Below are 11,205 nucleotides of genomic sequence, written 5' to 3' on the forward strand. Positions count from 1 at the left end.
AAAGGAGGAGGAGGAGGAGGAGGAAGAGGAGGAGGAGGAGGAGGAAGAGGAGGAGGAGGGGGAAGGGAAGAGGGAGGGGGAGGGGGAGATGAAGCTTGCCAAGAAGAGAGGGAAACAGAAACAACAACAATCACCAGCAACTGGCTTTCTGATAATACTGAGTTGACCAGACAGGCTTCACTTGGGGACTAGGGATGGTTAAGGAGGTGACAGTTGCCTCCCTACTAGGCCTGCACAGCCGTGGATGCACCTTCAAGCCCATTTCAGTAACACACTCACCCACTGAGCCTCACAAATACACCCCACCATGCACATATCCCCCATCCTCCATTGGGATCTTGACATCACCTAGGAGATGTTTCAAGAAGTGCTTGGCTGAGGGGCAGGCCTAGAGGGCTCCTATTGTGCCCCAGGCAGAATGGTGATTCCCCAACTCCTCTTCCATTTCTCTTCCTGGGGTGAAGAAGGATGGAACCTACAGCTTCCTGTGTGCTATCTACCAAGAGCCACATTCCAGTCTTTCTCCTCTTCCAGAGAAGATCAGGCTATGCTTCAGGACTCCATCTGGTAGATATTTTCTATTGCTCGTTCACCCTCCAAGGGTATGTGTGTGACTAGACTAAGACATGTATCAGAATCTTTTCTCATGCTTGGTTATTGGTTCGTTTCCAAGGCTAGGAGACTAGTCAGAGGCTGGGAATGAGAGGTGAACTCTCCTTGCTTGTAGACAGGAACAGTGGGATCCATTACAGATAGATAGGCACTGTCTACTGTACACTTCATTTCCATAGCAGGCTGGAGTGCTGAGCCCCCAGATCTGCTCTTTGCACATGCTCAGATGAGAGATAGTAAGCTCAGTGCGGTTGGGCTAGTTGTGAACTACAGGGAGAGGGGTTTGCCTTCTGGTCACCTCCTTCTCAGCTCTGACACCATCCCCCTTCTCCCTGTCCACTCCAGAAGCCAAGAACCCTCTTGGCTCTAGGACATTGGCTTTTTTTTTCCCCTCTTGCCTCTGTGGACCCTGGCTTTTTAAAACCAGCATCCTTTCATCAAGGACTGGCTCAGTGCTGAGCTCTGCTCTTGTCTCTCCCATATCTTTGGTTTTATGGACCTTCGGCCCCTGCTTGCTGCTAGTCCATACTTCCTGCTCTGTAGCAGTGCTTAACACTGTCCTGGGGCATTTTGCCATCCCAAACATTATCTCAAGATCCCAGAAAAGAGCAAGAGCTTTTCCAGAACCCCAGTGCTTCTTCAGTGCTGCTTTTGTGGCTTTTGTGGCAAGGATGAGCTCACAGGGAAGGCTGTCGTCTATAACCCAAATATCACAGAACCACCCCTGTGAGTGACCTTTGTGCCCTCCCCCTGCCCCTCAAGGGGTTTCAGCTCTTACAACACATTAGGGGCGGTAAGGATAGCTTAGGTCCTCAGCATCCTCTTTAAGCCCCTTTATGTCTCTGAGCCTCCTGCCCTGGCCTTAAGGCAACCAGTGCCTTCATGTAGCCTCCTCTCAAGCTAACACTGCCCTGGGAATTGTCCACAAACACACTTCTACGTGGAAGCGGGAAAGACTGATAAAGCTGCATGGATGGGTTTTATCCTGTCCTAGAAGGGGCATTTTAACTAAAGGATAACCTGGAAGTGCAAGAAACAATCTCAGTGGAATTGTGACACGGGGAAGAGACTCTGGAGCAGCCTCGGGCCTCCCATAACCCCCCCCCCCCCCCGAGACCCAGGAAGCAGCTACAAGTTTGTTTCTGAGCTTGAGCGCCATGGGACCATCCAGATGGGCTCTTCTGATCTGTCATCACAAAAAGTCAGAGTTACAGGATGAAGAGTTAAGGGACTGGGTAGTGGGAGATGGAACTTGTAAAAGTGGAACTTAACAGGAGAGGGGGGAGCTGCAATTGGGATGTAAGGTTAAATAAATTATAGAAAGAGTGAGCTCTAAACCCAGCCCTGGGACTGACTAGCTTAGAAGCAGTAGGCACTTCCCCTCTACCTTTCATTTTCTCCTCTGTGGACGAAGCCTGGACCAGGTGGCCTTAGAGCATCCTTCTAGTGCTGACATTTGCTTGACTCCCCAGAGGGCCCCATGAAGTCCTTTAGTCCTTGTAACTCTGGACAAGATGAAATGACCTGATAGCAGCGAAGCGCACACGGCCTTCTCAGAGAAGGGACTCTGCATACCCTCTGTCCACAGCAGCCTGCCATGGGGGAGGGACAGGTACACGCAGCAGCACGGCACTGGCCCTAGTTACATAACCCGCCTGATCCCAGCAAAGGAAAACAACAAAACAGCCTGTTCCCAGAGCACTCAGAACTCCAACACACACACACACACACACACACACACACACACACACACACACGCATACACACATGTACGTGCGCACACACACACACAGAGGCATGCACGCATGAACACGCACATGTGCACACAAACATACACACACATGCACACACATGTGTGTGCGTGCACATGCACACACACACATGCACACACACACACACACACACACACACACACACACACGCGCCATTAGGGGCTTTGTAGCCACAGGCACCTGTGAGAGAATCTGGGAATCTTTCATGTGTTTTCTTTTTTTCTAGAAGTATCTCATTTAAGAAAAAATATCTGAGAGAAGTCTCATATCCTTTAGGTCTGACCAGAGATAGTGGGGTCCCTACAGTTCCCTCACACCATTTAGCATCGTAAGGGCCTCTTGTCTTTTTGGTCTCTCCCTTCCTTCTCTCCACCTCTGTGGGGGTTCCACAGTGAAGGTCTACCCTCCATGCCCAGTAGGAGCAGTCTGCAGAAGGGAGTCACTGGTCCTGCGTTTTTGAACATGGAAGGCATTTCCCAGGTTCTATCCTTATGGATCACTGTTCTCCTTGGCAGGTCACTTTGCTTTTTCCTTGAGGAGACTGTGGCTTCCCATTTTAGGAAAAGTGGCAGAGTGCCTTCTCACCAGAGGGCATGGTGACAACCCACATGTCTTTGATATCTTAAGAGAAGGGTAGACGATCTTAAAGTGCTGCAGGAGAGCTTGCAGCTGGCATAAGATGCATTTTCAAGCTGTGAAGTTGTCACGTCTCATAGAGATCACAGGCCACGGTGGCTTTGTCCTGCCTGGCTGCTTGACAAGGTCGAGATAGTCACAGCTCTGAAGTACTCTGGGTGCGTGTGGTCTGGTAGTAAAGGAACAAAAGAACAAGGGACACATGCCCAAAGGTGACCTAAGAGACCAGAAGGAAGCTAAGCGTGGATTCTGGTCTGTCGGTGTGATCTGAGAGTGGATGATACATTCATCCTTCCTTGGTCTTTATACGCTGAAATACTGTGCTGCATTAAGTGCTTAATAAGAGCCCAGAGGAGTGCTAAGTAGGTAACAGCTCAGAGTTCTCAAGAACTGAAAGAAGAAAGTGGGATGAGGTGAGGTACCCCAGAGCTCCTTCCTGTGTGTGCCCTTGAGATCCCAGGTTCTCGGATTAGTCTTTCCATCCGAGAGCCCCAGCTTGTCTCCTCGCCTCTCTTTTATCTTTTTCTTTTCTCGAAGGCTTTCCGAACCAGAAATGACGCCCCACTGTCCCCTTCCTTGCACAGAAACGAGAAGCCCTTTGCAGCTTCTGTAGAGACCAGGACTTGGTGCTTTTCCAGGGCGAAGCAGAAAGTTGCTGCAGTGTCCTGAGCGTGGAAGCCTGCCAGAATTCTCCCGGTTGAGAACCTGCCAGCGTGACGAACGTCCCCAGAACCTCTTAGGAAGCTGCCACTGTACTGGGTCCTGGACCATGGAGTTTATGTCTGGACCCCTGTGTGTGTGTGTGTGTGTGTGTGTGTGTGTGTGAATGTTCTGGCTTCCCAATAAAAGAAGTTAGTGTAAAAATCTTTACATGGGGTTTGAACTCTAGCTGGGTTTCCTTTTAGACTTTGGACCTGGTTATGGGTCCTAACTTGCCTTTTTTCTTTTTCCATATCACAACCCCTCTCCTTCCCTCCCCACCCATCCCTAACCCAGTCTCTCTCCCTCTCCTCCCCTGGAAGCAAACTTTGGAATTCAAGCTGTACAAATACTTGCTGAATCAGCAGTACCAACTGCTGTGCCTCTTGCTTGGGCTGGGGCCAAGAGGGACCTGTGCCAGGATGGCTCTGTGGGGCCCTGTAGTGTTGCCCACACAGTGTGGGAAGAGATGGGGGGAGGAAAGGAAGACTCTATGCATGGGCTGGGAGATAGCTTGAGTCTTGAAAACTGTGGGTTTTTTTTTTTTTTTTATTGTTTGTTTGTTTCTGGATTAAAGGACAGAAAGAGGATTGGTCCGGACCTTTGCAAAGGTCTGGCATGCAAATTTTATAAAGATCTGCTCTGTGTCAGCTTCCAGGGATGAATAAAAGGCTTCACTCCCTCCTCAAATGAACCACCCCTCTTCCTTCCTTCCTTCCTTCCTTCCTTCCTTCCTTCCTTCCTTCCTTCCTTTCTTTCTTTTTTGGTTTTTCGAGACAGGGTTTCTCTGTAGCCCTGGCTGTCTTGCAACTCATTCTGTAGACCAGGCTGGCCTCGAACTCAGAAATCCACCTGCCTCTGCCTCCCAAGTGCTGGGATTAAAGGCATGCACCACCAGCGCCCGGCTCAGACCCCACTTTCTAACTAGTTTGTTTGGAATCCCCTTCCTGTTGATGGCAGGAGATGGATAGGGTATGGACAGACAAAGGAGTGAGCTTTGGCAACAAGACAAGTGAGCTCAGGACATGCTGAGACTGCCCCTATCCACTGACGTGACTCAGGAGGGATGCTCTGTCAGAGGACAGAGTGATGTCTACATGCAATCCCAGGACTGAAGCTGACAGACAGTTTCCTTTCTGGCTATCTTTGGCTCTTACTATTTTCTGACACAAACCCTCACCTCTAGCCAAGAAGCCCTTCCATCTGGTCCCAAATTTCTGCGTATGTCCGTTCTTTTTACTCTATAATACTCAGAGAGAAGCCGGCTCTAGGCAGCTGGGGTATAGTTACACTTGCTTAAACATTTCTAGATGTGTCTCGTTATATGTCATGTAAGGACCACTTGCTTCCTTCCTGTCTTTCCACAGCACAGAATTCAGGCCTTTAAAGAGACCAAACACCTGACACATTTAGCTCACCAGTAGAACTCCACAGTCCAGAGAGCTTTCAGGGTGAGCCAGCCAGACACTTGCCACCTTCAGGAAGACCACCCTCACTTAACAGTAAAGAGATCTGCTCCAATCAGCATCCTAGACAACACCGGCTAGAAGGCATATATGCATAAATCATTGAGCTGTCTCCAGGCCCTAGGCAGCATGATGCTAAGGGGCTCTAGAGATGATCGAAGATGTGTTTCTTGGGGTGCTAGGGGGTGGAGCTTAGTGCTAGAACATGTGTTTAGCAGGTTCAAAGCCATGGGCATGATCTCCATTAGGAGGAAAAAAGGGGGGGGAACGGAGGAAGAAAGGAGGGAGAGAGAGAACATTGGAGAAAAGAGGGGGGAAGAAGAGGAGGAGAGTAATGAGGAAGGGAAGGGTGCTCCAGGAGGGTGAGGGAGGAAGAGACAAAGCCACAGGAAGAACTAAGGGCAGGAAGCTTGGAGAAAAGGCTGAATTTGAAGCATGATGCCCAAACTTTACCTTGATGTGAATAATCACCTGCCTCTGGGGCTGGAGATACAGGCAAGCCCTGGGATCCTACCTGAGCATAGGTGGGCAAGTATGCTGTAATAGAAGCCATGGTTACAAAGGTGGCACAGGGCCATGTGCTTCTATGGTAAGGGGTCTTTTCTAGGTCAGGCTGAGACCTGGCTCCAGCCAGGAAAAAGATAATAATCAACTCAGTAGATGCTGTGAACCTTGATTGAAAAAAACGAAGGAAGGAGCTAGGTTTGCTGTTTCCATTAAATAGCATAAACAGTGGGGGCTTGTGCTAGCAGGAGCGGAAGCAGGCAGAGAAAGGATGCTAACTCCTAGGGCTTCTGTAATATGGCTGTACTCACCCGCCTCCAAACTGCTGCTTTCTTAGCTTGGATCCCAAGGCCAACCCCTTTGTGTATCCCCCAGCTGAAGGAGGGAGAGAGGCCATGCTGCACACTAATCCCCATCAGATGGCCATTAAATGATCCATCATTTCTCAAGCTCCTGAGCTCCTGAGCTCCTGAGCTCCTTTCCAGTGTTGGGCAAGAAAAGGAGTTCAGGAGAGAACAGACTTTGTGGCTGGTAGTGTGCATGTGAGTGTGTGTGTGTGTGTGTGTGTGTGTATGTGTGTGTGTGTGTAGATGATATCTAACAGTGTCTGACACTTTGAACCTTTTACCCATCTGTAGTCACCTACAAAGACCCACATTCTTCTTCTGTAAGGAGGACAGAGAAGAATAAGGAAAGCTTTGCAGAAAACTTGTGATCTGAATACCTTCCTCTTCCATCTATTCCCCTCTGCACGGTAGGGAATTGACTTAGCAGAAGCATGGAATAGAAACCAGGTGGGGCTGGGGTTGGGGCACAGCTGTTGGTTCTGGCCCCTTCCCTTGTCCCTTCCCTAACCCTATACATGGAGGGGTCTCTCTCTCTCTCTCTCTCTCTCTCTCTCTCTCTCTCTCTCTCTCTCTCTTTCTCTCTCTCTCTCTGTCTCTCTGTCTCTCTGTCTCTGTCTCTCTGTCTCTCTGTCTCTCTGTCTCTCTGTCTCTGTCTCTCTCTCTCTCTCTCTCTCTCTCTCTCTCTCTCTCTCTCTCTCTCTCTCTCTCTCTCTCTCTCTCTCTCTCTCTCTCTCTCTCTCTCTCTCTCTCTCTCTCTCTCCTGGCTCTATCTAGCCCTGCCCTGTGGAACAAGAGACACACAAAGGATAAACATCCATGAGGCCATGGGTAGAAGACAGAGTGAGGTAAATACTTAATGAGCCACAGTGATTCGTTCCTGGGTTCTATGGGGGAAATGTCAGTTGAAGTCAGGCAGAAACATGGGAGAGAAATAGTATTCCAGGGGCCTCCAGCCATCCGAGGTGTGCTTTACTTCACAAAGAAGGGAAGAAAGTTGAAGGGAAGTGAGGTCACTATGTGCTCACTCTTGACATTTCTGGGCATCTAGGCCTGGGGAGAAAGGAAGAGGCTGGTGACTCTGGAGAAGCTAATGGTGTGATGTACCCCTTAGTGCCTGACACACATTTCCTAGTAAAATGTTCCCAGCAGCTTCCATTGCCTTCCACCATGCTGGATGGTTCTTAGTTTTGCTCCATGGGAAGCAGAAGCAGGAAAGGGAAGACAGAGCAACAAGGGTGTCACATGGTATTGACATGTGAGGCTGGAGAGGAATCCAGGTGATTCCTCAACCTCTGGATTCCTGGCAGGAACATCTTTATAGAAGGCATGGGCTCTCTGGGGCCCTTTGGGGGCCACAGAGAAGTCTTTCTCCAAGAACAAGATCAGTTATCAATTCTTATCAACCACAGCTTCCCAACGAGTTGCAAAGATACTGAGGCTGTAATAGGAGAGAAAGAGGATGCCAGATATCATGAGGAGAGAATTCAAGTGAAGAATTCTAAGAGCCAGGTCCCTATGGTTGCCCCCAGGGAAGCGGGGTAGAATTGTTCCCTCTGTTGGAGGAGAAGACCATATAACATCTTGGAAGAATGTTGCCTTTAGCTGAGATGTGGGCATTGAGGAAAACCTGACTCTCTAGTTTTCAGGCCAGGGGGGAAAAAAAAGAAAGAAAGAAAGCCATAAAACTGAAAGACAAATAGGCTACGGAGGATTTTCTTGGTCTTGAATCAAATGCTTCAGGTCTATCAAGCCAGGTCATCCTAGATCTCCAGCCCTGAGCTCCTGTGCTTCTGGCCAAACCTACCCTGTGATCAAGCATGCCTGGTTCACCTTTGTAACTCCACTTAGACGGGAGAGAAAAGTGAGGCAGGGGGCAGAGAAGAGGTGAGCTTTTAAGTGATGCAGCCAGTCCTCACAAGTGTCTTCCAGACATAAAGCGCATGTGAGGAGAGATGAGGCACTCGACTCTCCTCATTGCCCCTCCCTCTCCTGTAGCCTCACATCATCAAGGCCAATGTTGACCAGGTACTTATTGACACAGGGCTGTTCTTCCCTTGCCTCTCTAAAAAGAAGCAATACTGACAGAATCTTTCCCAATACAGAGGAGAAAGCATATCAGCCCCCTTTATCTCATCCTCCCACTTTCCTATACCCTGGGCCCCACAAGTGAAGAGAAATCTCGAGGCCCTAGACTCTATGTAGGGACAATTAACATTTCTCCTGGAATCCAAGATGAGGTTTCCTAATAACCAAAGGGAAACAGGGCTTGCCGTAAGAGGCCACCACAGAGATTTATAGAGGCATTACACTCAGGAAACTGCTTTCCAGCTCTCTCTGATCTCATTGTTCTCTTCCCATCGTCTGAACCCAGATAAGCTTCTGAGTCAGTGGAGAGCTCCAGCCAGGTGAGTCCTCGAGCTGTAACAGAGACATCCAGGAATCTGGAGGGCCGTTTCTGCATACCCTTTGGCAGTGTATGGACTCAGCATAAAGATGTTCACTTGGGTCAGAAGGGAGAAAGCTTTCCCAAGTGTGCCACTCCTGGCTCTGACTCCCACTGCATCAGATAAAGAGCCAGCTCCTTCCCATGGGCAGCGCTGTCTCCCACCATTCATCTTCCTGTATCCAGCTCCACTGCCTGTTCACCCCCCCCCCCTTTGCTTTATCCTACCCACTCTAATCCTTTTTGCTGGACCCCCGGCCCCTATAACGCTCTTAAACCTGGTAAAGCCTGTCTTGGCGTCTCACTCTTTATTTAAACAGTTGTACTATGCAAACTCCCTTCTGAAATTTTTTCTAGCTTAAATTCTTCAATGGTAACCTGCTTTGGCTTAATTTTTGCCTCCAACTTCCTCCCAATTTTATCTCCTTTAATTTCTGGAAGTTACCAATATCCACAACCAGTTAAAGCCCATTCCTCGCATTCTTTGCCCCAAAGATGGTCCAGATAGTTCCTTTGGCTCCAACCACCACAGACCTTCCAACAGGGATCTCAAGCCCCCCTTTGCGGGACTCTCCTTGACACATTTTTACCCAAGGCGTTTTTGCCCGCTTCACTTCACAGTACTGAGTCCTTCACTCTTACACGCAGATTTCCCCTATTTCCTCACACCCACTTGCTTCTCCCTCCTCCTCGTCCCCCACTCACTCGGGTCTCCTGCTCAGGACGCCCTTGCCGAGGGCGGCGGGGGATGCGTGCTGAAGCAGGGCTCCCGCGGCAGCACAACAACTCGAGGGTCGCTCCTTCTCCTTGTCAGCTATGACCCCGGGTGCCACCGGGTGCTGGTGGGGTGACTGGGGAGTCTGAACCCTGCTGCTGGGTGCCGGCTGGGGCTGTGCCAGGAGCTGTCCGTGGTGCTGAAGCGGCGGCTCCGGCGTGGCGGGTATGAGCTGTCCGTGGTCCTGAAGCGGTTCCTGGGCCGCAGCGGCGGCAGGAGCAGTGGCTGCAGAAGCAGGCAGTGGGGCAGACGGCGGGGGAACCAGCCCAGGCGGAGGCTGGGCTTGCAGCAGCTGCTGGTGTTCCCACAGGCTGCGGTTCTCCGCGCTCAGCTCGTCTAGACGCCGCTCCAGCTCATCGATGCGCTGGCGCTGGGTATGGATGAGGCTTTGCTGGTTCTGCACGATGGCCGTGAGCTCCTTGAGGTAGAGCACGGCGCGCACCGGGTTCTCTAGCAGGCTCTCCATGCCGCCCGCCGCCGCCTGCGCCCTGCCTGCGCCTAGGCGGGCGGCGGGGAGCGTGAGCGCGCAGGAGCCCAGCAGCCCAGCAGCTCTGGCGGTCGGTGGCCTCCCTCCCTCTCTCCCTCCCCTTCCCGCCGTCGCCTGCGCGTCACCGCCACACAGGCATCCGCACACGCACTGAGGGGCGGACCGGCGCCAGGGCCCACCTCCCACCTCTGGGCTTCGTGAGGAACTCTGCTTCCCGCGGGGGCGTAGGGGAGGCGGGTGTGGGGGGAGCAGAGGGGAAGAGGCTGGGTCGAGCACCATACTCTATGAAAACCAAGAATGGAGATTAGTCCTACCGGGGAAGAAAGAAGAGCCAACCCAAGCAGAAGCACTGGGAAAGTGCTTGGAACTAAGACAAAAAGGAAGCCGCCAGAGAAAGATAAAGGGAAGCTGACAGAAACGTATAGGCACACAGCTCGAAAAGGTCACAGTCACGTTTTCCTGTATCTAGCCATCTCAGAGGCAGGGCCCATTTTAAGACCTTCTGAGGAGGAGACACATCTGCCTTTTTGATGCTCAACAATTTGCTTTGTAGGATGTTCGTGAACAGTTATGAGACCCTAGAAAACAGAGTGTGTCCGTTGTTTAGTTCTGGCAGGGGTAAGTTAAGGTAGGAAGGCTGTTCATGCAGGGATTTTCTCTGGAAATGAGATCTCATGGCTCTTTGGACCGCTCTAACAGGAACAGAAACTAAATAGATCAGGGCCTTTGAGGCTCCGGTTTCCAGAACCTTCTGAAGCAACCATTCTCTTTGACAGCTAGGAAGTGCATGCAATTAGTAAACACTGGACTAGGGGATGATATAATAAAAAACTACCAGGATGGATTTGTTGGCTTCTTGTAGCTTATAAGCAGTGGATTAAAGACTTAATAATTAATTTTGAAAGGTGGGAGTAAGACAGAGCTGTGACCAGAGTGTTGTAGGAGTTATCAGTCTGGGGATCTTGGGAATGCTTCTTGGAAGAATTAACATTTGAGGAGGGAAGGGTTTTCCTGGAAGCTCAGAGACATGAATCAACACGGAATTATCTGTTCATTTCTACAGTCTTTGCATATAACATCCACTGAACGCAGCATTATATTAGGTCAGCCAGGAGGAAAATTAAGGCAAGAAGGCTACTAGCGCTGGATTTTCTCTAGAAATGAGGTCTCAGGGTATTTGGAGTAATAATTCATATGCAACAATCTGTGCTCATTCCGGTTACACAGCTTCGTGGATTTTGACAGTATACACCAATCACTCATCACTACAAACAAAACTGTTATATGTAATAGGCACCCCTCTGCTCTGTTCAACTTGTCCCAGCCCCACCTAAACACTCATCTGCCTGTTGTGGAATTTAAGATTAACAAAGTCATAATGTATACTTACTGTGTCTGATATGTCTGTGGTCCATCCATTCGGTTACAAGTACCATTAATTTTTTTTTTTTTTTTTTTTTTTTT

General features: G+C 50.0%; 1 protein-coding gene across 4 annotated transcripts in view; it reads right to left on the reverse strand.

Annotated features, from left to right (window-relative positions):
• Iqsec3 (IQ motif and Sec7 domain ArfGEF 3) overlaps positions 1-9,853 on the reverse strand; it is a 98,290-nt gene extending 88,437 nt beyond the window's left edge. For 2 of the 4 annotated variants that reach the window (XR_004122290.1, XR_004122289.1), the window contains exon 1: positions 9,185-9,853. Coding sequence is in view for 2 of the 4 variants with exons in the window: in XM_031383287.1 (XP_031239147.1) it covers positions 9,185-9,720 (536 nt within the window). In the remaining 2 variants the exon portion in view is untranslated. The remainder of the gene's footprint in view (positions 1-9,184) is intronic. The other 2 variants (XM_031383287.1, XM_031383288.1) reach the window with 2 other exon arrangements.
• Positions 9,854-11,205: the final 1,352 nt, after the last annotated feature.

The sequence above is a fragment of the Mastomys coucha genome, unplaced genomic scaffold, assembly GCF_008632895.1.
Source record: "Mastomys coucha isolate ucsf_1 unplaced genomic scaffold, UCSF_Mcou_1 pScaffold20, whole genome shotgun sequence".
Classification (NCBI taxonomy): Eukaryota; Metazoa; Chordata; class Mammalia; order Rodentia; family Muridae; genus Mastomys; species Mastomys coucha.